This window comes from Telopea speciosissima, chromosome 10 (genome assembly GCF_018873765.1).
Source record: "Telopea speciosissima isolate NSW1024214 ecotype Mountain lineage chromosome 10, Tspe_v1, whole genome shotgun sequence".
Classification (NCBI taxonomy): domain Eukaryota; kingdom Viridiplantae; phylum Streptophyta; class Magnoliopsida; order Proteales; family Proteaceae; genus Telopea; species Telopea speciosissima.
In genome coordinates this window covers 15927401-15952387 of record NC_057925.1, presented here as the reverse complement: position 1 = coordinate 15952387, position 24987 = coordinate 15927401, and the positions used below count along the sequence as shown (strand labels likewise).

At 39.9% G+C, this 24987-nt stretch overlaps 1 protein-coding gene across 1 annotated transcript in view; it reads right to left on the bottom strand.

Annotated features, from left to right (window-relative positions):
- Positions 1-24758, bottom strand: part of LOC122642748 (F-box protein At3g54460-like) — a 34739-nt gene extending 9981 nt beyond the window's left edge. The window contains exon 1 of the mRNA XM_043836328.1: positions 24100-24758. Within this exon, the coding sequence (XP_043692263.1) occupies positions 24100-24665 (566 nt within the window). The 5' untranslated portion in view covers positions 24666-24758. The remainder of the gene's footprint in view (positions 1-24099) is intronic.
- Positions 24759-24987: the final 229 nt, after the last annotated feature.

The following is a 24987-nucleotide window of genomic DNA, read 5'->3' as shown; positions in this document are numbered from 1 at the left end:
GTTGCAGCGGCGACTTGAGACTTCCTTCGAGGCTTCCCTCTCAGTCCTCAGTCCTTCGAGGCTTCTAAACTCTAAACCCCTTTATTTCCGACATCTCATTCTCAATCTCCAGAGAAAGAAGCAGCGGCAGCCGCAACTTGTAGGAGTTGCAGCGGCAACTTGAGACTTCAGTCCTTCGAGGCTTCCCTCTCAGTCCTCAGTCCTTCGAGGCTTCTAAAATCTGAACCCCTTTATTTCCGATATCTCATTCTCAATCTCTAGAGTCCAGTCCAAAGTCCAGTCTCCACCCCCACCGGTTTTTGGCGACATCTCCTGCCTCCACCGGTAAGTATTGTACTGTTGTGCACTTATGCATTCTTTTTTTTTTTTCTTGTTCTAATATCCAAAGTCCAAACCCTTTTCTTCTAACCACATCTTTCTATTTCTTCCTTTTGCATGAAACCAGTGTCTTCCTTTACTCCGGCGACATATTCCCGCCAAAGACCGCAAAAGTCGGTAAGTGTTTTGATTCTTTTTTGGTTTCAATTCTTCTCGTACTCCCTTTCTTCCGTTATCTCTGTGTTTTCTTCTTTTTCTTTTGCAACTTCAATTCGTACTCCCTTTATTCCTGTTTTAGTCCTTTAGAGTACTGGTTTTTATTATTGTATTGTTCATACTTCATAGATCTGCTGCAATGGGGTTGGAAGTTGGAACATTATATTTAATAATTTATAATGTTGTTTCATACTTTCATATTTATATGCTATATTGCTATGATAATATGATGAACTTAGTTTGTTAATTTGTTTTTTTAGATGAATATCTTGCATTAGTTTGACTCTTTAATATTTATTTGCCAAAGAAGTAGAATTATATAATTTTTAATATGCTATTTGTGCCAAATAAAATGGTTATATAAAAAAATAGAACACTAGAATGCCTTGTTCGCCAAGGCGACGCCTTGCGGCCGCCCTATCGCCAAGGCCCGTAGGAAGGCCCTCAAACACCGTGGTCGCCTTGCCGCCTTGATAACTATGGTCCAAAACCCCTGTTGACTCCTCTTAGATCTGGCGTAAGATTCTCTCCCTCCGTCCCCTTGCTCTCCAAGGTATCTCTTTCTCCATAGCTGATGGCACCTCTACCTCCCTCTGGCTTGACCCCTGGCACCCTCTGGGGATCCTCTACAACCTGCTTGGCCCCAGAGCAATCTATTCCTCTGGCCTCCCAAAGAATGCCAATGTCTCCGCCCTCATTTCCGCTGGATCCTGGTCTCCTCCTCCTTCCCTTAATCCAACCATCATCTCTCAGATCTGGGCAACTCTCCCCCCCCCCTCCAGTCCAACACACCCCACCAAGTGGATCGGGTTATTTGGCTCCCCTCCCCCAAAGGCCGTTTCACCTCCTCTTCTGCCTGGAACCTCTCTAGAGACCCTAGCCCTCCTGTTCCCTGGCACAACCTAGTCTGGTTTACTAGCCACATTCCCCATTACAACCTCACTGTTTGGAGAGCCCTCAGACTATGTCTGCCTACTCAAGCCTTCCTCATCCACCTCACCATCCCAGCCTCCCCCCTTTTGTAACCTATGTTGGATTGGCCGAGAAGACATCACCCATCTCTTCTTTGACTGCCCCTTCACCTCCACCATCTGGAATAAGGTCTTGTCATCTATTTGGCCGCGGACTAGAAGGGCCCGGAGTTTTGACCGGGAATGGCTTTGGTTGCTCAAGACTTTTCCAGGGAACTCAATATGTGACACAATTGGGAAGCTTGTTTTTAGCGCTGCAATTCACCATATCTGGTTGGAAAGGAATATTAGGAGATGGACTTCCAAATCTAGATCCTTCGACATGATTTGGAAAGCCATCTCCTCTGATGTATCTTCCAAGCTTAGATGTATCCGTCAGAGACATTGTAAGGACAACTCTAGAAACAGGTATATTTTGACTTTTTGGGGGCTTGATATTGCCCTCTTGCAGGCTCCCTCCTTTGCGTAGGCTGGCTGGCCACCCCCCCTCCCCTTTCTCCTCCCTGTTTTCTTTTTTCTCTTGTAAATTGGTTCCCTTTCCCTTCCCCCTCTTGGGGTTCGGTAATATATTCATTTACCAAAAAAAACAACATATATTGTTCATTAACATTTTTCTTGAACTGTAAGCTATGGTAGTACCTCTACTTTGTTCAATTCTAAGTATAAATATTTCCCTCTTAAGAAAGAGAAAATCTTAAGGAAAAGAGAGAGAGGGCAGAGAGCTTAAGCTAATTGATCATAAAGGTATACATGTGTATACAACTTTCCATAGCAATCACAAAAATATATGACCGATAACAAAATGATAAATCTCCATAGTGGACCCACAGTTGCCGCAGAAGTCCTCAATTTGAATATCATTTAACTACTTTGACAAGCAGGAAAAATCCAGTAGGATAGACCCTATGTCTCCCATCTTCTGTCTGTGCTCTTTTCTTATCCTCAAAAGGTCTTCTGTATCTCTTTCTCCATAGACTCCAAGTCTAGCAAATGAAATCAGATCCCACTATCTCACCCCTTGGACAATATTGGATATAAGACCTTTTTGTGAATCTAATGTACAGTTGAGGGAAGCTAGAACCCAATGCCCATTTCCCAGTTCACACAGGCCTAACTTAGCACTCCGAAAGGACTTAACTATTCCACACTCCAAAGCCAAGTAGCTGTCTTATCTTCTGCCTTGTAAAATAACAGGCACCTACTAGCCAATTTGAAGGGAGGGCGGGCCTTGGTGCAATGGTAAGGTTGCTCCATTGTGACCAAGTGGTCACGGGTTCAAGTTTGGAAACAGCCTCTCCGCGAAAGCAAGCAGGGGTAAGGCTGCGTACATTATGACCCTCCTCAGACCCCGCAGTGGCGGGAGCCTCGTGCACTGGGTACACTCTACTAGCCAATTTGAAGCCTGATTGCTTTCAACTTCCAAGTTTGATTGCTTAGAAGACCTGCCCATTATTGATGGTTTATTTCATCATCTTTTCAGCAATTACTTTGCAATTCTTTACTATTTGTATACGAAATCCTAACGTTAGTTCCATCTAAACCATAGTTTTCAAGACCCTACATCAATATTTTCCATCCTATAGGAATCCTCACTAGGTCCTTTTCTTCTTCTTCTTCTTCTAGCGGAGTGATATTAAATCAGATCCAATGAATTATATTTTCTGCAATATAGGAACTTTGCTCTCCTACGTCAAATTTGGTTCCACAACTTGGCAGATCTAAACTTGTGGAGGGTGAAATACTCAAGGTAACAATCCTGGAGTGATATTTATGTAAATTTAGAAAGTTGAAGAAATTAGTGCTTATGTTATTGCATGTACCCATGCAAAGCTTGAGAAGACATATCAATCCAGAAAAATTCCTAAATTGTTATGTACCTGAAATTGTTCATTTGGTCACACATTTTGGTGTGGTATAAGGGAAGCCATGGAATAGAGAGATGCATGTTTTCTTTGATTAACAACGATAAAAGTTGTCCCAACTAAATGGTGTTGGCTAAAAAAATATTCTTAGGGTAGATGATGTTTGCAACTCAAGCACATATCCAGCTCACTGACTACAATCTAGATCGGAATGAAACAGCTGACATCAAATCCAGCTGCTGTACGTACTGAAAATAATTCAAAGTAAATCCTGAAGACAACAAAAGAAGTTAGCCAACAAGTAGACGGATAAACAGCAATGGGCCCCCTACCTGCATCAAGGTCTTGAAGAATCCAACAGAATCAACTAAAGAGGTGATTGAAGTAAAAAAGAAGCTTACTTATGGCAAGAATTAATGATGACATGGATACAGAAAGAAGTGCAACATCCTACTAATGCAACCTAGGGTTCTGAAAGCCTAAATTTGGTCAATGTGGGCCCACCAAATTACTGGAAAACTAAATTATAATGAACAGTGGAAATTTCGCAAATTGTGGACTTTCAGGACGAATTGGGTAAGAGAACAGAACCAGGGATGTAAAAGTAAAAAAAAATATTTGAAGGCGAGGACGTTTCGGAAATTAAAAAGTAGAATGAGGACGAAATATAAACAACTTATGAGATAAGGGACTTCTGTGTAATTAAGTCAATAAGTGGTCCTTACTTGCAAATAACCAAATAATCCATCCTCTACCTCTCAATAGAAGCAGCAAAGGAATGGAATTGGATTTTTTCAGATCGAGCCAGCAAACAAGATACTCATCCAATCTCCCAAAATTTTAGACTAAATCTCTAACCAACTGAGCTCTGAAACCCACACAAAGATCGTTTGGAAAAACAATCTGGAAAGCTGATAAAAATTCAAACGGAATCTGGCGGCACTATTGCAACCAGGAGAATTTGCAATAGCTCTCAGGTATGGTTTCAACTCCCAGAATTTCAGTTAAAACAGAATTGAATCAAGAGAGTTCTATCAATTCCAATTAGTTTCCAACCCAGAAAACAGAGCAACAGCTAGTAAATTGAAGTAATCCAAACTGGAAGAAATAAAGGAGAAGAAGTAGAGCAGAAAATAAGTAAGAAGAATGAATGATAAGATGAAGAACAATCACAACTGAGATGAGGAAAGAGGTCAGGCGCAGCAAGCAAAGAAGAAAAGCATCAGTCAAAAGATCCTTCGACTCACATAGCAGCTAGCTTACACTCAAAGAAATTCATTCAATTCTCAGAACTGAAACTCTCGATGGACCTACTTACATATATATGCAGGGGAAAAGATGTCCTAATTAAACTCTATGACTGAAGTAGAGTTAGAGTTCGAATCAAACTCCACAACTTTATCAACATGAATAAGATAATAAAAGAAAATTACACAAAAGCAGCCCCTAATTAAGCCTAGTGAACCAAGCAACTGCATCACCCATATTAAGACCGTTACTAAATTTAACTCAAGATTGAATTCTCAGCACATCCTGGCTAATAAAGGCCTAAAGGATGCTATTTCTTGTTCAGCCACAGACCAATTATTCAATGGGCTGTGTTGGACATGATCCAACTCCCAACCCGACAACTAGTTATCTGCTCAAATTCACATTTGGGATTGCCTAACTGCTTGTTAGAACATTTTTATGAAATTAAGATGGTTTAGTATACTAACTTAAGCTAATATCTTTTTCATTTTTCAACTTTAAGGGATGCTCAACATGTCTGACTATAAAGGGTAGAGCTATGGCTTACCTATCCCAGGGGCCACTTAATAATTAGGAAGGTCTGGCCCAGTATATGGCTCAGAACCCTAGCCCGCTGTAACCCACATGATTGACACTCATTCTATTAACCAAGTAGACAAGCCAAAGCTAGAATCATGTCTAGACCCATCTTTTTAAATGAATGTAACGATGAACTTTTGAAGACAGATGTACATATGATTGGGCTTACATTTTTCACACCAATTCATGATAATGTTGCCAGATTCTTTTGAGAAACTCCAACAGGTTTGATATGTGAAGTTCATGAAGCATTTAGCAAAAAAGCATAACTCAAGAATTTCTTTCATCATTATGCAAAGGGCATAATTGATTTGGAGAAAAATCCAGGATGGTCTAGGGCCACATGGTGTTACTAGAAATTGAAATAATATACATTAAAAAATAATCAGAATCCTGTGGTTTGGTTGAACACAGTTGTTATATTTTTCCAAATTGATTTATTTTATTTTCTTAATTTCGAGGTTAGAGAGTGGGCAAGCCTTGGCACAATAGTTAAGTTGCGCTATTACAGCTATCAGTTGCAGGTTCGAAACATGGAAACAACCTCTCCGCGAAGTGGGGGTAAGGCTGAGTGTATTTGCCCCTCCCTAGCGGAGGACTCATGAACTGTGGCATAATTAAAGATGTGTATGACGGTGTGGTGGTTAGTGTAAGAACTGAAGAGAATCAGGTTAGTGAAATCCCAATAACAATTGGGTTACATCAAGGATCAGCTTAAAGCACTTATTTGTTTGCTCTTATCATGGATGATTTGACTAGAGACATCTAAGATGAGGTTCCTTGGTGTATGCTTTTTGCTAATGATATTGTTTTGGTAGATGTGACAAAAGCAAAGATCAACGCCAAGATGGAGTTATGGAGATCAACCTAGGAATCAAAAGTTTTAAGATAAATAGAACGAAGACGGAGCATATGGTGTAACTTTAGTTCCACTAGGGCAAATAATGAGGTGGTGAAAATTGATGAAAGGGAGATTCCGCAAAGTGATAAATTTAGGTATATGGGCTCAATCATGAATAAGGATGGTGATATAAGGGATGATGTTTCACAAAAAAGTAAAATAGGATGGATGAAGTGGAGAGATGCGTCCCGAGTGTTGTGTGATTGTCTTATTTCTTTATTTTAAAGGAAAATTTTATAAGACAGACATAAGACCAGCTATGATGTATGGTGCGGAATGTTGGGCAGTTAAGAAGTATCATGTAGATAAACTCAATGTAGTAGAAATAAGAATATTAAGATGGATGAGTGGCAAAACTAGGAAGGATAAAGTAAGGACTGCTCATATTAGAGCTGATTTGAGAGTAGCTCCGATACACGATAAGCTACAAGAAAGTGGTTTAAAGTAGCATGGCCATGTTCAAAGGAGACCTTTAGATGCTCCAGTACAGAGGAATAATTTGATTCAGATTGAAGGAACTAAAAGAGCCAAGGGCACACCTAAAATGACGCTAGGAGAAGTGGTGAGAAAAGACATGCATTGTTTAGGCCTTGTATCAAGTATGAGCTCGAATAGAACTGATTGGAGGGCCAAAATCCATGTAGCCGACCCCATTTAGTTAGGATAAGGTTAAGTTGTTGACTGTATTATGGGAAACATATCAACAAGACCAAAAAGGGTGTCAGAAGGAGTACTGATATGCTAGAGATCATACATACAAATGTTTGTGGAACGTTTGCCACCCTTGTTTGAATGGTCAAAGATATTTCATCTTGTAGATAGATGACCATACAAGGTTTATGTATCTCTTTCTTCTAGTTCATAAAGGTGAAGCATTAGATACCTTCAAGACAAGCTCTGAGAGAGTCGTTTAAGGTGATATGGTCATACTAAATGGAGGCCTAGGGATGCCCCAGTGAGGAGGAATGATATGATCCCGATTGAAGGAGCTAAAAGAGCTAGGGGCAGGCCTAAAATGACCATAGGAGAACTGGAGAAGTGGTAAGGAAGGACATGTATATCCTAGGTCATGTACCAAGTATGACCTCGGATAGAGCCTATTAGAGGGCAAGGATCCATGTAGCAGACCCCATTTAACTAAGATTCTCCTATCGTGCTGGGTTGGGCTTCTTTCCTCTTACTATTTTTCATCTTTCATTTGTCATTTTCCATTTTCCATTTCTTTTTCTTTTCCCATCTCCCCTCTTTTTACGTCTTTTCTTTCCCTTTTTTTTTGGCTAGAACTCAGTTTCCCTTTGTTTATTGTTGTAGATATCTTCAAGAACTATGAAGTAGTAGAGGAACAAACCGGTAAAGAAATAAAGAAAATCAAATCAAATAGAGGTGGTGAATATTATGGAAGGTTTACAAAATCTTGACAGAGACCTGATTCATTTGCACAATTCTTTTAAAAAAAATAAATAAATAAAATATTGTAGCACAATATATCATACCTAGATCACAAGATCAAAATGGAGTTTCTAAAAGAAGGAACCAAACACTAATAAACATGTTCAGAAGTATGATCAGGTATTGGCATAAAGAAAAAAAATATTGTGAATGAGAAATCCTCCAAGTTATGGCATCATAGATTATGCCACATCTTGATCGATAGGATTAAAAGGTTAGTAAATGACTGAATACTTGAGACTTTGAACTTTACTGACTATAGTACTTGTGTGGATTGTGTTAAGGGAAATAGACCAGCAAGACCGAAAAGGGTGTCAGAAGGAGTACTGATATGCTAGAGATCATATACAAATATTTGTGTCTCATATAAAAATGGATAATATTATGGAAGGTTCACAGAATCTTGACAAAGACCTAATCTATTTGCAGAGTTCCTTAAAAAAGGTATTGTAGCACAATATACCATGCTTAGATCACCAGATCAAAATGAAGTTGTTAAAAGAAGGAAACAAACACTTCCAAACATGGTCAGGAGTATGATCGGTAACTAAAACCTTCCTTTGTCCTTGTTTAGTGAAGCCTAAAAGATTGTGATATACATTCTAAATAGGGTTCCATCTAAATTGTTCTAAAGACACTTTTCGAATTGTGGAAAGGGTGGAAACACAATTTAAGGCCTAAGTGAGTATGGGGTTGTCCAGGCAGGATGTACAATCCACATGAGAGGAAGTCAGACCTTAAACAGACAATGGATATTCCATTGGTTATCCAGAGAGGTCTAAGGGTTACAAGTTTTATTCTCCATCTTACACACTTACCATTGAAGAAACCAAGAATGCCAAATTTCTGGAGGATGACGATAACAATGGGAGTGTACAGCCACAGAGTTCAATGAACTGACTATTCCAATAATTATTTGCACACTTGAAAGTAAAGGGTTAATCCCTTAACCTATAACACGTGAGGGATCATTTCATTAACAGTTATCTCATGAAGTTAAGTTGTTAAGCCTTTGCTCAAAATGAGAATACTGGAAATGAACAAATGGTTTTACGGAAATCCTCAACAGCCAGAAAATTGGCAATAGCTCTTAATTACTATGTATATCTCAAAAATTGCAAATTTGATGTTAGAATAGAGGAAGATCCAAAAACGTTCTCATTTATGAATAGTCCATACTCGAATTTATGGCTTAAGGCCATGAATTATGAAATTGAGTCTATGGCGAAGAATCAAGTACAAGAACTTGTTGAATTGCTAAAGAAGCCTCAACCATTGGGTTAAATGGGTTTTTAAAGCAATAAAAATTCCCAAAGGCAATATAGAGAGATATAAGGCCCATCTTAGGCGAAAGGGTTTAACAAACCGTAGATTAAAAAGAATACTTTTCTCTATTAGAAGGATATCAAAATGACATTCCTGAATAGAGACCTTATGGAGGAGATATACAAGGATCAACCTGAAGGATTTTTCTTTGGATAAAGGAGATCATTTGGCCCATAAGTTTAAGAGGTCCATACATGGATTGAAACAAGCTTCTCGACAATGTACTTGAAATGTGACAACAAGATTACTTCTTTCTGATTCTTGTACTATATGTGGATAATATTCTCTTAGTAAACAGTAATCTAGAGTTGTTTAATTAGATGAAGCCTTCTATGTTTTGGACAAAGAGATTCACTAGGACGAATTAAACAAGACCTCAAGGTAGACTTATTTCAATAATAAGAGAAAAAGGAAGAAGAAGAAGAAGGAGAAAACGAGAGAAGAGGAGAAGTCGCACGTATGTGTGACCTCCCACAAAACTTAATTAAATAAGCCCTTAAGGACATAACAGTAAAAGAACATAAAACATATCTAATACCAAAACTCCCTAAACTACCCTCTAATTATTCTCGGTATTAGCAGCAAGCGCAAATACCGAGATTACATAATCTCGATAACACTCCCCCTCAAGCTGGAGCATAGATGTTAATCATGCCCAGCTTGTTACAAATATAATCCACTCTTGCACTCCCCAAAGACTTCATAAAGACATATGCAAGCTGTTCTCCAGTACAAACATGGACAAGGAGAAATCAGCCCTTGTTGTAGCTTCCCTCGAACAAAATAACAATCAACCTCAATGTGTTTTGTCCTTTCATGAAATACAGGATTTGAAGCAATATGGACAGCAACTTGATTATCACACCACAACTGCATAGGATAATCATCAACTAACCCAAGCTCAGCCAACAACTGTCGTATCCACATCAACTCATAGGTAGTAAGTATCATAGCCCTATACTCTGACTCTGCACTAGAACGAGCAACTACTGTCTGTTTCTTGTTCTTCCAGGACACCAAATTACCTCCAACAAACATACAATAGCCTGTAGTAGATCTCCTGTCAACTGGAGACCCTGCCCAATCAGCATCTGAAAAACCCTCTATCCGCCTATGTACATGATCACTGTATAGAAGACCATGTCCAGAGCCTTTTTAAGATAGCGTAAGATATGCACAACTACCTCCCAATGAGATGTCTGTGGGGCAGACAAAAACTGACTCATAACATTAACAGGAAAGGCTACATCTGGCCTAGTTACTGTTAGGTAATTTAACTTCCCAACTAGCCTCTGATACTTCTCAGAATCAGGCAAAATATCACCATCAGCAGCAATAAGTTTTAAATTGGGATCCATAGGAGTATCTAGAGATTTAGCACCCAACATTCCTGTCTCTGAAAGAAGATCAAGTACATATTTTCGCTGTGAGAGCGAAATTTCTTTCTTTGACTGAGCAACTTCCACACCCAAAAAATACTTCAATTTACCCAGATCCTTGGTCTGAAATTTTTGCTTCAAGTGTACCTTCAAATCTTTAATACCAGAAACATCATCTCTTGTAATGACTATATCATCTACATAAACCACAAGAAATATTTTCCCTGCACCAGAGTGGCGGAAGAACACAGAATGATCACTACCACAGCGTGTCAGCCCAAACTCTAACACAACCTCAGTAAACCTACCAAACCAGGCCCTAGGAGACTGTTTTAGCCCATACAGAGACTTCTTCAACTTACACACCAAGCCAAACTCCCCCTGAGCAACAAACCCAGGAGGTTGCTCCATATAAACTTCCTCAGTCAAATCCCCGTATAAAAAATATTCTTGACATCTAGCTGATACAAAGGCCAATGGTAAGCAGCAGCAAGAGAAATCAAAATGCGAACAAAAGTAAGCTTCGCTACACGAGAGAAAGTCTCCAAGTAGGCAACCCCATATACTTGGGCATAGCCCTTCGCAACAAGACGGGCCTTCAAACGAGCCAAGGATCCATCAGGATTCACCTTCACCACATACACCCACCGACAACCAATAGCAGATTTACCTGAGGGTAAGGGCATAAGATCCTGTAAATAGCTTTGATATGAATGCTTGAGTGATTAGAATCGATCATCCAAGCCCCTTTATTTATAATAACTTAAAGTAAATCTGATCAAAGTACAAATAGGAATAATAACATCTCAGTCCTAGTCCTACTAGGAATTCCTAATACAACTAGGAATGCCGGAATAGGACTCGCCGAGGTAAAACAATAAAAATAAAATAAAAGAAAAGAATCTAATCGACTAGTACTACTCCTAACATGACTAGGACTAATCCTAATCGCTAGGACTAGTAGGACTAATCCTAATCAAACTAGGACTGCTTACCCCAATCGTATAAGCAGCCTATTTCAACACTCCCCTTAAGTTGGAGCAAAGATGTCGATCAAGCCCAACTTGACTAGATTGGGATGAAACAATTTTCCAAACAATCCTTGGTGAAGATATCGCAAGTTCATCCGCGATGTCACAAAGGGAATACAAATCAGCCCACTTCTAACTTCTCTTTGATGAAATGCCTATCCACCTCAACATGCTTGGTACGATCATGCTGTATTGGGTTGTGTGCTATCTTGATGGCAGCCTTATTGTCGCGATCTGACATCATAGGAAGACGAATAGAAAAACCAAGATCTTGTAGCAAACCTTTAAGCCATAGTAACTCACAAATACCTTGTGCCATAGCTCGAAACTCAACTTCGGCACTAGAGCGAGCAACCACATTTTGCTTCTTGCTCGCCATGTGACAAGATTTCCACCTACAAAGGAGCAATACCTTAAAATAGACTTCCGATCTGCAGAACCAGCCCAAGCAAAGATCGGTGTTTGCTTCTATCTCGTAGATGACCATGAGTAGACAAAAAATTCCTTTTCCAGGAGTGACTTCAAATAGTGCAAGATACGAAGAACAGCCTCCATATGAGAAGAGTAGGGATCATGCATAAACGGCTCATAATACTCATGGCGGCAAAGAATGTCGGGACGCGTGTGTGAAAGATAAATTAGCTTCCCGCAAGTCTTTGGTACCGGCCTTTATCAACAAGCTCACCCTCTTTCTCCTTGAGTCGAACAATAAGGTCCATAGGAGTATCTCAAGGATGACACTGAGCAACTGGTCTCGGCCAATAAGTCTAGGACATACTTCATTTGGGAGAGAAAATACCTTTAGAAGATCTAGGTACTTCAATCCCAAGAAAGTATCGTAGTTTCCTTAGATCTTTAATCTCAAATTCTTGTCCAAGGAAGGTCTTCAACCGTCTGATCTCATCACCATCATCACAAGAACTACTATATCATCAACGAGACTATAAGAACAAGTGAGTTTTTCACCAACCCTCTTTATAAAGAGTATGTGATCGTATTACCGCTTATAGCCCACGTAAATCATAGCCATCGTGAACCGGCCAAACCATACTCGAGGCGCATCGCTATAAAGTACACGCTTGATCTACATACTTTTCCTTGGTTTCACAAGAGAACCCTAGTGGAATGTCCATATACACCTCCTCATCCAGATGTTCCATTTAGGAAGGCATTTTTACATCTAGCCGCGCATATCCCATCCAAGGTTGATCGCACAAGATAATAACACACGAACAGTATTTAACTTTGCAACGTGTAAAAGTTTCCTGGTAATCAATGCCGTATATCCGAGTGAACCCCTGGCCACGAGTCGTGCCTTATACCTATCCACGCCATCCACCTTCTGTTCACCACAAACACCCATTTACATCCAACGGTTTTCTTCCCAGTGGAAGAACCACAAGCTCCATGTGTTATTTTTCTTCAAGGCCCATTTCTTCCAAAGATAGCTACCTTTCACTTTCCGTCCTGATAAAGCTTCTGCCAATTGTTAGAATACGAAGTAAGAAAGAGAGGAAACAAAGGCACGAAAGAATGGGGAAAGGGAATCATAAGAAACAACATGAGATATGGGATGCGAGTGCAAAATCGACACCTTTCGAAGAGCAATAGGTAAGTCGGGATCATTACCAGTGGAGAGGCGGGTTCGGATCGGGGTTCGCAATTGGATGGGTATTGAGCAACAGATTGATTGAACCTCGCTTATGTTTCCTTACATAGGTCTTCACATTATTGGCATCAATCCTCCTCTGAAATTCACTAATAGTCCTCTGGATAGGAGTCCTGGACCGGGTAGATTGCTCCCCTAAATAGAAATGGTCTCCCGGCCCCGTATAGGAACCTCTCTCCCGACTCGTGGGGAGTACTAGGGCAGGCCGAATGGTTCAAACTCATGGTAAACAGATCGAAGTGGAGGTGGAGAGTCAATAGTCGCACATCTTCACTAACACTCTCCCCGAAGAGGTGGGGACACATAATATGGAACATTTTCATGAAAGACAACATCCATGCTGACAAAAGTCCTACGGGATGGAGGATAATAACATTTGTACCCCTTTTAGGTAGTAGAGTAACCCAAGAAAATGCAGCGGAGGCTACGTGGGTCAAGTTTACCAGGGGACCTTATATCCCTAGCATAACAAACGTGCCAAACACCTTAGGTGGGACTATAAAGGAAAAAGAGCCAAGTAATAGCTCAATAGGGGCTTTTGAAAGAAGAACTGATGGCAGCCTATTAATTAAATAGGCAGCGTAAGGACAACATCCCCCAATAAAGGGAAGGGACATTGCGAGCAAACATAAGGGCCCTAGCCACCTGAGGAGGTGGCGGTTTTTTCTCTCAGCCACACCATTTTGGGTTGGAGTATCGACACACGGTCCGATGGAGGATTCCATGCGCGAAGGTATTTTGGAATTGACCTTCCATATACTCTTTTCCATTGTCACTCTTCAAAATTTGAAGAGTGGCATTAAACTTGGTCTTAATCGCATGAAAGTGTTGAAAACATAAAAAAACTTCACTCTTTGTGTGCATAAGGTATACCCAAGTAAACCTAGAATAACAATCAACAAAGTGACATACCACCGATGGCGTCGAGGAAGCTTTCCTACTAGGCCCCCACACATCATATGAACAATATGAAATAAGGAAGAGGATCTTTTATTAGAAATAGGATAAGTTGAACACGCTCTGCTTTAGCCAAGACACAAGGCTCACAAAAAATTCTTCCTTATTACAATCTTTAACTAATGCTGAAATAAATTTGATAAAGTACCTAAGGGGGATGGCCTAGTCTAGAGTGCCATTTATGCAAATCGAAGAGAAAGATGCCGAAGGTAAAACCCGAGTAGGATCGCCATCAGCGGTGTGACAATCCGCCATGCACTTTACTCGATCCAATCGTCTTCCCGAGTCCAGCCTCCTGAAAAACACAAGAAGTGGGAAAAAGATCACTTTACAATTCAAGGATTTAGTGATACCTGCTAATGGAAAGAAGGTTAGTTATAAATTTGGGAATATGCAACACGATGACAGTGTAAGGGAAGGAGAACAACCAATGGAACCTTTCCCCGAGATGGAGGAGAATGTGTATTAAAAAGGCTAGAAGAACTCGTCATGTGATCGAGCACCGAAGTCTGATCCATGGGTGGATACTACCGATGCACAATGACCAGAAAAGAAATACATGCGGGCAAAGAAGGAACCTAAATTGCGTGAGAGCGTAGTAGAAGGCGATTGATGTGTTCAACATGCAAAGCCTGGAGTTCTTCCGGGAGAAACCAATGTCGCAGCTGGGAGTTGGAGCTACACTTTCGATGATTGGCTTTACTTTTAGACTTAGCACGACCACGTTTGGCACTGGCCTCAAAATTAGCCGACTTCCCATGTAATTTCCAACACCGAGCCTTAGTGTGATATGGTTTGTGACAATGCTCACACTTACAGCTCTTTGGTAGTAGTAGTAGAAGCAGAACACTATCATAAGAAGCACGAGAGTGGGACCAGGATGCAGTAAGGCTGATCTCACAACTTTAGGAGTCATCATCATGGCAGCCCTTCGTGTCTCTTCACCGTGAACATAAGAAAAAGTCTCCTCTAAAGTGGGGAAAGGAACCCGTCCCAAGGACTTGCACCGAATAGGGTCATAGTCATCATTGAGGCCAACCGGAAAATCATAGACACGAAATTGGTCTACATAGGTGTGGTAGGCAATAATATCGCGATGAGTAGTAGGCTAGAATCGAGCATAATGATCCAATTGCTGCCATAAACACTTGAGGGCAGCATAGTATTTAGTAACAGATCATCTCCCTCGAGTAGTGCTTTGGAGCGTCTTCCGATTTCATAAACCTAAGCACCACTTCCGATCGACCATAAGTTCCCTTGACAAGATCCATATCTAAGTAGAGTGTCAAGGAGGAGATATTGAAATAGATCAGTGGTCATAGAATTTAAAACAAATGACATCACCATAGCATCGTTCGCAGCCCATTTAGTACGGGCAGCACCTTCTTTAGCTGGTTGTTTGGTGGTGCCATAAGATGGCCAAGAAATCCCCTACCGACCTACGATGAGATAGTGATCCGCCCGGTTAAATAATTCGTACCATCAAGCTTGATGGCAGCAGATAGGGAAGGAAGTCATTCCTAGTCCGACCATCCCCTCCGTAGCAGTAGTTGTCTCATCTCCCATAGTTCGGTAGAAACCGATCCACAAATTTGAACAAAAACAAATCTTCAAAAACTGAATTAGATCTCAAGTATGGGTTTTGAAGTGGCGAGCAGTGCAATCGAATCGAATAGGCTGAAACTTGGATCGAATGCCCTACAGGGTGGAGAATAAGCTCGCAAAAATCAGAAAATTCCGATGATGAAATAAGAAACCCTAACAGGGCTGGTTACTGATGTCGAGTGAAACCCTGGTTTTGAAATCGTATGAGTTTCAGCCGCCGTCGAACAGTGCTGAAACAAGGATCGAGTATCTCCCTTGTCATGGAGAAGATTCCTCCAAAAAATTGGCCCCTTTGGATGAGCCATAAAAAGCCCTAAAGTTTAAAAAAAAATTAGGTATATCGAATGTAGGTAATTGCGGGTTCAAATCGGATGTGGATTGGATTCAGATCGCGAATCTGAAATATGTAAGGTGTAGATCAGCAAGCGCGGATCAATCTCCAAAAAACAGAAATCCAGCTTGATCTCGAAGGGTTGGAGGAAACTGCGGCGAGTTTGAGATCACACCAATGTTTGTATAATCTTGGTGAGGTATCAATAAGGGCAGCAGACTAATTCTTCATTGAATCACTTCAAAGATGCTGCCCTGAATGAAATAGAGAGTCCGAGAGAGTTGGAGAAGAAGGAAACTAGTAGCCGAGAGAGTTGGAGAAGAAAACCGAGAAAAAATCGAGGGGAGGTTGCTCTTCAAATCGGAGATGCCTCGATACCATGTAAACAGCTTTGATATGAATGCTTGAGTGATTAGAATCGATCACCCAAGCCCCTTTATTTATAATAACTTGAAGTAAATCTGATCAAAGTACAAATAGGAATAATAACACCTCGAGTCCTAGTCCTACTAGGAATTCCTAATACAACTAGGAATGCCGAGAATAGGACTCCTGTGGGTAAAACAATAAAAAAAAAGAAAAGAAAAGAATCTAATCGACTAGTACTACTCCTAACATGATTAGGACTAATCCTAATCAGCTAGGACTAGTAGGACTAATCCTAATCAAACTAGGACTCCTTACCCCAATCGTGTAAGCAGCCTATTTCAACAGATCCCAAGTCTGATTCTCTTCCAATGCCAACAATTCCTCATTCATAGCAGCCTTCCAACCATGACTGGACAATGCCTCTGCGACAGACTTAGGAACAGGATGATTTTCAACAATTTGTAAACAAGAATAAAAGGTGGAAGATAAACCAGCATAGGAAACAAAGTTAGAAATGAGGTGTTGAGTACAAGCCCGAACACTCGTACGATGAGCAATAGGAATATCAAGATCAGAAGGAGGTTCCAAAGCAGGAGGAGTACCTGTCTCAAGATCTGCCGACGAAGAAGTAGATGAGGCAGAACGTGTAGGAGCAGGGGTCCAAGTACATACTTTCCATTGCGACGTTTAAACACAATAGGTGGAGGTGCCGTGATGAGGCAGCCACGGAACAGAGTGAACAATAGATCGAACAATCGAAAGGAAGATCATCATCTAAGTTAGACACAAAAAAGATGAACTATCATAGGGAGTAGACTCAAAGAAAGAAACATCAACAAGTAACAAAATATTTCCACAACTCAAAAGAATAACAACGATAACCCTTTTGAGTGCAAGAATACCCAACAAACATACACTTGAGAGATGTAGAATCCAACTTAGAGACACTTGGACGACAATCACAAATAAAACAAACACTGCCAAACACTCGTGGTGGTAAAACAAATAATGGCATAGAAGGAAACAACAAAGAAAAAGGAATACCACCATGTAAAACAGAAGAAGGCCATGCAATTAATGAGATAACAGGAAGTTAAAACAACATCTGACCAAAAAGATTTAGGTACTTTCATCTCAAATAATAGAGAACGAGTAACTTCCATTAAATGCCTATTCTTCCTTTCAGCTACACCATTTTGTTGTAGGGTGTAAGCACAAGAGGACTGATGAATAATACCACGTTGAACCATAAATTCAGAAAAGGGGGCAGAAAAATATTCCTTAGCGTTATCACTACGAAGAATACGCAAGAGTCTGAAAATGATTATTGACTTCATTCACAAATGAACAAAAAATTGAGAATAATTCAAAACAATATTTCATTAAATAAAGCCAAGTAACCCTGGAATAGTCATCAACAAAGGTTACAAAGTAACAATAACCCAAAGTAGACACGACAGGACATGGACCCCATACATCTGAATGAACTAAAGAAAAATGTTGGTCAGACCGTTTAATGACTCTAGGAGGGTAACTCACATAACGAAGTTTCCCAAACTAACAGGACTCACAATTCAAACTAGAAAGAGACGGAAACTGACTATCCAAAAGCTTTAAACTCTCCAACGAAGGATGACCCAAACGATAATAAATTTGGTGGGGTGACGCCACACCGGTACATATCATAGATGAAGTGTCCTCAAGTATGTAAAGTCCCCCCAACTCACGACCGCTCCTAATCATCTTCTTCATCGTAAGATCCTGAAATACACAAGAATCCGGAAAAAAGGTTACAGAACAGTTATGAGATTTGGTAAAACGATTAACAGAGAAAAGGTTGAATGGGAAATCAGGCAAGTAGAGAATAAAGGATAAAGAAAAAGAAGGTGTAGCATGTGCAGTACCAGTACCAATTACGTTAGCTACGGAACCATTAGCTAAAGTAACACCAGACAACGATTTTTGGAAGGAAGAAAGAATACCTGAAACACCAGTCATGTGATATGATGCCCCTGATCAATGATCCAGGGACGAGGAGTAACAGTCGAAATATAGGTAGTAGCATTACTTGTCTGAACAAAGGTGGCGGTTGGAGGTTGGGCTGACTGAGAAATCTAAAATTGTGTAAAATGGGCATATTCTTCATCAGACATCTTCACGGTCTTACCCTCAGGCTGTGGAGATGCAGAAACTGTAGACTCAGTAGCGGTAGCTGAATTGGCAAACTGGTGCTGAGGTAGTTTGCCATAAAGTTTCCAACTAAAGCGTTGGATATGTCCTGGATGACCACAGTGATGACAAGTCCTCACTTGCCTCAAACCATCAGAAACACTCTGAGTACCCAAGGTAGGTGGTTTACTAGATTTAGCCCCACCACCACCACCACAACCAGCATCACTATTACCATTACCACCAGTACCAACCCCACCATTGGGCCCACGATTCTGAGGAAAAGAAGGCAAGGCCGAATTATCAACAGTAGTAGTAGTCTCACGGGAGAAATGTAGAACCCTGGAAAAAAACTAAGACAATGTGGCTACCTTGTCACCGCCAAGAATTTGGGAACGGACTGAATCGAACTCCTTCCCAAGTCCTCCCAAAAATCCCACAACTGCAAGCTGCTCCCGCTGACTTTGCATTGCTTCCACATTAGAAGTAATGGGAAGAAGTGAATTAAGCTCCTCATATATCCTTGTAAAATCAGCAAAGTATTGGGTCAAAGGACGACCCTTTCGATCAACTCTATAGAACTCATGGGACAATTCATAAATGCGAGAAAGGTTGTTTTGTCCAGAGTACAAAACATTGAGATACTCCCATAGCTCCTTAACCGTATCAATATGTGTTACCAAATCAACAATTTGGTGTTCCATAGAATTCAGCATTTGTCCCAAGATTTTAGCATCAACTGTATCCCACAATGGGTCATCATCAGGCTTGAGCTTAAATAGGTGATCCTGCTGATCACGTCCCGTCAATACCAACTTAACAATTTTCTTCTATTGTTGAAAGTTGGTGATTCCCTCCAATTTCTTTTCAGTGATTCGATTAGAGGAAGTAGAGAAAACTTCAGCCATCACAGACTTGGAACCATCGCCCATAATTTACTACCAAATTGATGAAGTAAAGGAATACAAAAATTCTGGAAAAATTGAACATCTAGAAACCCTGACAAAAATCGATTATAAGAGAAGATGATCTCAAACCTCTATGAAAGAGGGGCAGCACACTCCAAAAATCCAGCCAAGTCCAGAAACAGTCCCAAAAATTGATCTCAAACCCCTATGAAAAAAAAAATCAATTTTTCTCCCTTGAAAAATGTATCTCAAAACCCTGATAAAAGGTGTCAATCCTATGGTTCAGACTTCAATTCAATCTTCACTCCATCCAATGCAATCCACAAACACAAAAGAGACCTAGTTCTTAATTTATACCATGAACTAGTCTCTAAAAGCCTCCAAAATACAGTATAGGGTGCTGCACCCCTTCAAACAGAAAGAGGGAGAAACCGCAAGTCTTCAAGCTTCAATACCACTTCAATCTTCAATCTTAGGTAAAAAAGAGATAGAGAAGTCCACCGTAGCAAAATGAATGGTATCGAGAGATTTAAGAGACGTAGAGAGATACAAAAATACAAATACACATAGAAATGGTCAAGATATACATGGAAATACACTTTTGGAACAAAACAATATAAATAAGTGTAACAGTGCTGGAGCCTGCTGGCAGCTCTGATACCATGTCAATAATAAGAGAAAAAGGAAGAAGAAGAAGGAGAAAAGGAGAGAAGAAGAGGAGAAGATGAATGCAACTTGGGAGTCGCACGTTATGTGTGACCTCTCACAAAACTTAATTAAATAAACCCTTCAGGGCATAACAGTAAAAGAACATAAAATATATCTAATACCAAACTCCCTAAACTACCCTCTAACTATTCTCGGTATTAGCAGCAGGCGCTAATACCGAGATTACATAATCTCGATAACAACTTAAAAGGGATATATTGACAAAATTCTGGAACTATCCCGGATGAAGCAATGTTCGTCAAGTGTAGCATCTATAGTTAATGGTGACAAACTTAGTCTAGAACAATGTCCGATGAATGACCTAAAAAAAAGAAGGAAAAGCAAAATTTCTCATATGCGCCTACAGTAGGCAATTTAATGTATGCTCAGATATGTACAAAACCTACTATTGCCTTCGGCGTGGGAGTATTAGGAGATTTTAAAAAAAATCTAGGTATTACCACATTGGACGGAGGCAAAGAAAGTGATGAGGTATCTTCAAAGCACTAAGGATAACATGCTCACCTACAAGCGCATAGATAACTTAGAGTTGACTGTATACTCAGATTCAGAATACGCTAGGTGGGAGATCCGAGGAAGTCTATCTCCTCCACTATGGAAGCAAAAGTTGTGGTGTGCTATGAGGTTGTTTCTTAGGCATCATGGTTAAGGTACTTTGTCACATATCTTAAAGCTATTCCTTCTATTGAGAATCCGATAAAATCTACTACGACAATATTGCGGCAGTTTGCTTCTCTAACTCTTACTCTGTGAGTTGATGCAAACACATTGAGATAAAGTACTTAGTTGTTAAAGAAGATGTTCAAGATCATTGAACAACAATAGAGCATGTTGGCACTGATGAAATAATAGTTGACCCTTTCCACCCAAGGTAATTGTGGATCATGTAGGTTGTATGGAATTATCTAAGTCATTATGTGCCTAATGTTTTGCTAAAGACATTGCAATGTACAGTTAATGATTCCAAATTTAAGTACTTCTGTCAGTCTTGTTTTGTGTACTTATGGATTGAAATGACAAATGCCTATAAGGCAATAAAGTTGGACCAAGGATTGACCATGGAGTTAGTTTTATTCCACATAAAAGTTCACTTAGAAAAGAACGTCTCATTGTAATACATGGAAGAGTGTTCTAGATATGGACATGAACCACCATGATTTATGGATTAGAATTCTCATTTTATACATAAAATAGTCAATAAAGATTGAGCTCAGATGTTACAGTATGGCAATACATCAAGTTTGCAACTCAAGACACATTTTTGCCATGTGGCAATATAGGTCAAGTGGGAGAATGTTGACTGATATGGCCCAAATTGCCACATCAGCATGTGCCCTATCTTGTAGCCATTGTTGTTTTAAGACGTTAAAGGGCTCAAGGGATATGTGGGACAGGTGACTGCTTTTTAAGAAGTTGTTATCCCCTCCAATACATTGATGGGAAGAGTAGATTAAGGTGATGGTTACACAATGGTCTTGGTTTTGCATTTGTAAGTAGCAGACTATCCATTAGTCCCTACGTCTAAGAACTTCACAAAAACCGGAAAAACGAGCGTTTGTTTTTAATACCAAGTCATTCAGCAGAGCATTAAGAAGTTGTAGGTAACCAAACTGCTGCCAAATAAGCCCAAGGCAGCGGACGCATGGTAGCTTGCTGGCCATTGTCCGGGCCGCTGCAACTCGGGCGGCAGCTGCTGCTATCAGCCAGCAAGCCCAACAACCACTTCTTTTTCTAGGAAAAGGGTAAAAAGGGGTTTCTAATGCATCAAATGAATCCACTATGGTTGTATCTCTGCAAACTATTTTTGTGATACACATAAGCCGAAGGGGAAAAAAAATTGACTTAATAACTTCCCAGAACCCACATGGAGGCCAACTCTCCAGACTTTCCAAATGATATCATTATGACATCAAAGAATCATTCCAATTTCCAACAAGCCACCCATTATAATAACATATAATCACATGAGAGGGCTATAGCTTCCAAGCATTAAGAAATCTCAAAACCCATAGTTATCGTAGAAGGTAATTAAAACTTAAACGGATCCTTATGTGGACAGCAGGTGAGGATCCTACTCTAATACCACCAAGGTTCTGAAACTCAGGTTTCGACCAGCCAGAAATCGAGTTCGTCTCGGTCTCGACCATATCTCGGTCGAAACCTGGGATTTTCTCCAAGCTAACTCGAACCTTGGTTTTGAGGCCCAGAAGTTGTTTTTTTGCCCTGATTCTTGTTGTGCTGCCTATTGTTGATATTTTAAACCCAATCCATGCATTAGTTTCACATAGAAGAACACTAAAAATATTACTTGTGGTTATAATCCAAGTTTGATATTGTATATTGTTCTTGGACATGGTAACGAATAAGATTTGACCAGAACATAACTTCTTTAATATAAATCAAATTTAAGCAATCTTGGATTTGTTAGAAAGCTTTCTTTTGATAGCTTTCCAACAAGTCCAAAAAGAAAACTTTCTAACAAATCCAAGATTGCTTAAATCTGATTTATATTGAAGGAGTTATGTACCGGTCAAACTTAATTTGGTGTGCGCGAATGTTGTCAAAATCGCTCTGAATGAAAATATTTTTTTGGACATCAAAACAAATGAATATTTTACTGCACATTTGGTTTTAGTAATATTTTACCATATTAAGATTTATGGAATTTTTAGATTTGAGAAAAACCCCAGCATTAGAAAGTTAAAAATTGCACCTACTGTCGAAAATCCAGTTTTTGTCCTTGAACTGGGGGGTTGACTTTTTTTCCTTTTGGAATTTGATTTTTTAATGGATTCAAATAGGGGGGTATTTGCTTATTTATGAATAATATCTTAAGTAAATGAAATACAAATACAAAAACATTTAAGTAAATGAAATACAAATACAAAAACATTTAAGTAAATGAAATACAAATACAAAATACAAATACAAAAACATTTACTTAAATGATATTAGACATAACTAAGTGTCTGTCCTGGTTGGCAGTTTCTGGCATAAATACCTGTCTGTCCTAGTTTCGAGCCAAGTTTCCCTAAGTTTCGATGGGCATAAGTGTCGAAACAACCGAAATATGGTCGAAACCCAGTCAAAACCATCGAAACCCGGTCGAATTCAGGGATTTTACAAAATCCACCTTCAACTCGTCTCGGAAACCTACGAAACCAAGTTAACTCGGTGGTTTCGATAGGTTTCGATCGAGTTTTTCTTCCATGGATACCACGCTATAGGATCTGAAGCAATGTCCATTAAAATGTTTAAAATATAAACCAAGAATATAATAATAAATCATACCTCCATTTAGACCGATCATCCCCAGTCCCCACCATCACTGTCCAAGCTCCCAAGTTCCTATCTGCTAGCAGTTTGGTTGTCTGCAACCTATTAATGCTCTCTGCTAAACTGACTTAACACAAAGAAGCATTTGGGTTACCTGCAACCTCTAATGCTCACTGCTAAAGTCACTTAACACAAAGAAACATTCGATTTTCTGATTTAGCAAACTTCTCAGACGTAGAGACTAATGGATAGTCTGCTACTTAATAATGCAAAACCAGGACTGTTGTGTAACCATCACCTTAATCCATCTCCCCCCCCCCCCCCCCATCAAGGTAGTGGAGCTGTTGACAACTTCTCAAAAGCAGCCACCTGTCCCATATATCCATTGAGACGTTTAATGTCTCAAAATAGCAACGACTACAAGCAGGTCATATACTGGCATAGAAATTTGTGCCGCATCAGCCAACAACATCAACACTAAGTTTTAGCATCTAGCCATTCATTAACTAGCCCCTTAATCCATCCTTTCTCTCAAACAATTTATCCATCTATATCCCAAGAGACCCTTTAATCAAGAAAGCCCATCCTTTTTATCTATTACATGACCATCACCCCTGACAACCTGTCATCCCGTATTCTTTATTCGAATCTAGTCCATTTTCTTACTCAATTAGCAAATACCCACCACCCTCCTAGGACATACTTCCGCTATAGATATAAATTTGTCCCACACCCTATGACAAACAGATTAGGCCAAATCCGATGGCAAAAACAAATGATCAAGAACTTAGGAGAAATTATACCTCATGTGCCTAAATAGAGCAGCGGCCGTCGACCCTGATTTGGGAAATTGCCAACCCGACCATACTGCGAGCGGCAAATACACATCGACCATTAGCACAGCCCTCGCATCACCGCTATCACCAATCGAAATCCTAACTACTCTAGCAACAATCTCCAAACACTTGTGCAATGTCAAAGCGTGAAGCTGATGGACCACGCTCATGCTACCATGCACAAGCCCAATTGTTCGGCTCTTCTTCCTTGACGAACCATATTTTCTCCGTTTAACCTTATTTTTTCTCGAATTTGGAGTCGAAAACCTGGAATCAACCTCTGAATGATCTTTTGCTTCAATCTCAGAAGCCCAATTACCGCTGCATTCAATTAGAGACAACAATATACCATCCTTGGATCGAAAACCAACACTAGACCCGTCTCTATAGAGGTAACAACGAGTGCCGAAAGGTAAGGCCTTGGAGAGGTCGTTATGTTGATTCTGTTGAGGTGAATTCACAGAGAGAACTACGTTGCAGAAGCCACAGAGCTTTTGCTGCCGAGACGATTCTTCTGCTTGAGAACCTCGCATTGTCAAATATCGAAGGACTAAATTAGGGATTCGAAATTTAGGGTTTCAAGCTCTTCAACCAATCCATTTAAAATTTGTAATCTCAGTCGAGATCGAGAGAGAGAGAGAGATTGCAGAGTTTAAAGAAGCAAGAAGAACGAGGACTTGGTTATCTATGGGCAGCGATTGGGGACACATAAGACCAATGATAAGTAGTATAGAGTGCATCACGAAACACTATATAAAATTTTCTTCAACTCATTAACCGTTGATCTCGAAATATGATTCGATATCACAATCTGACTTTACTATCAGAATTTATTTTCCGTACAGAAAATATAAT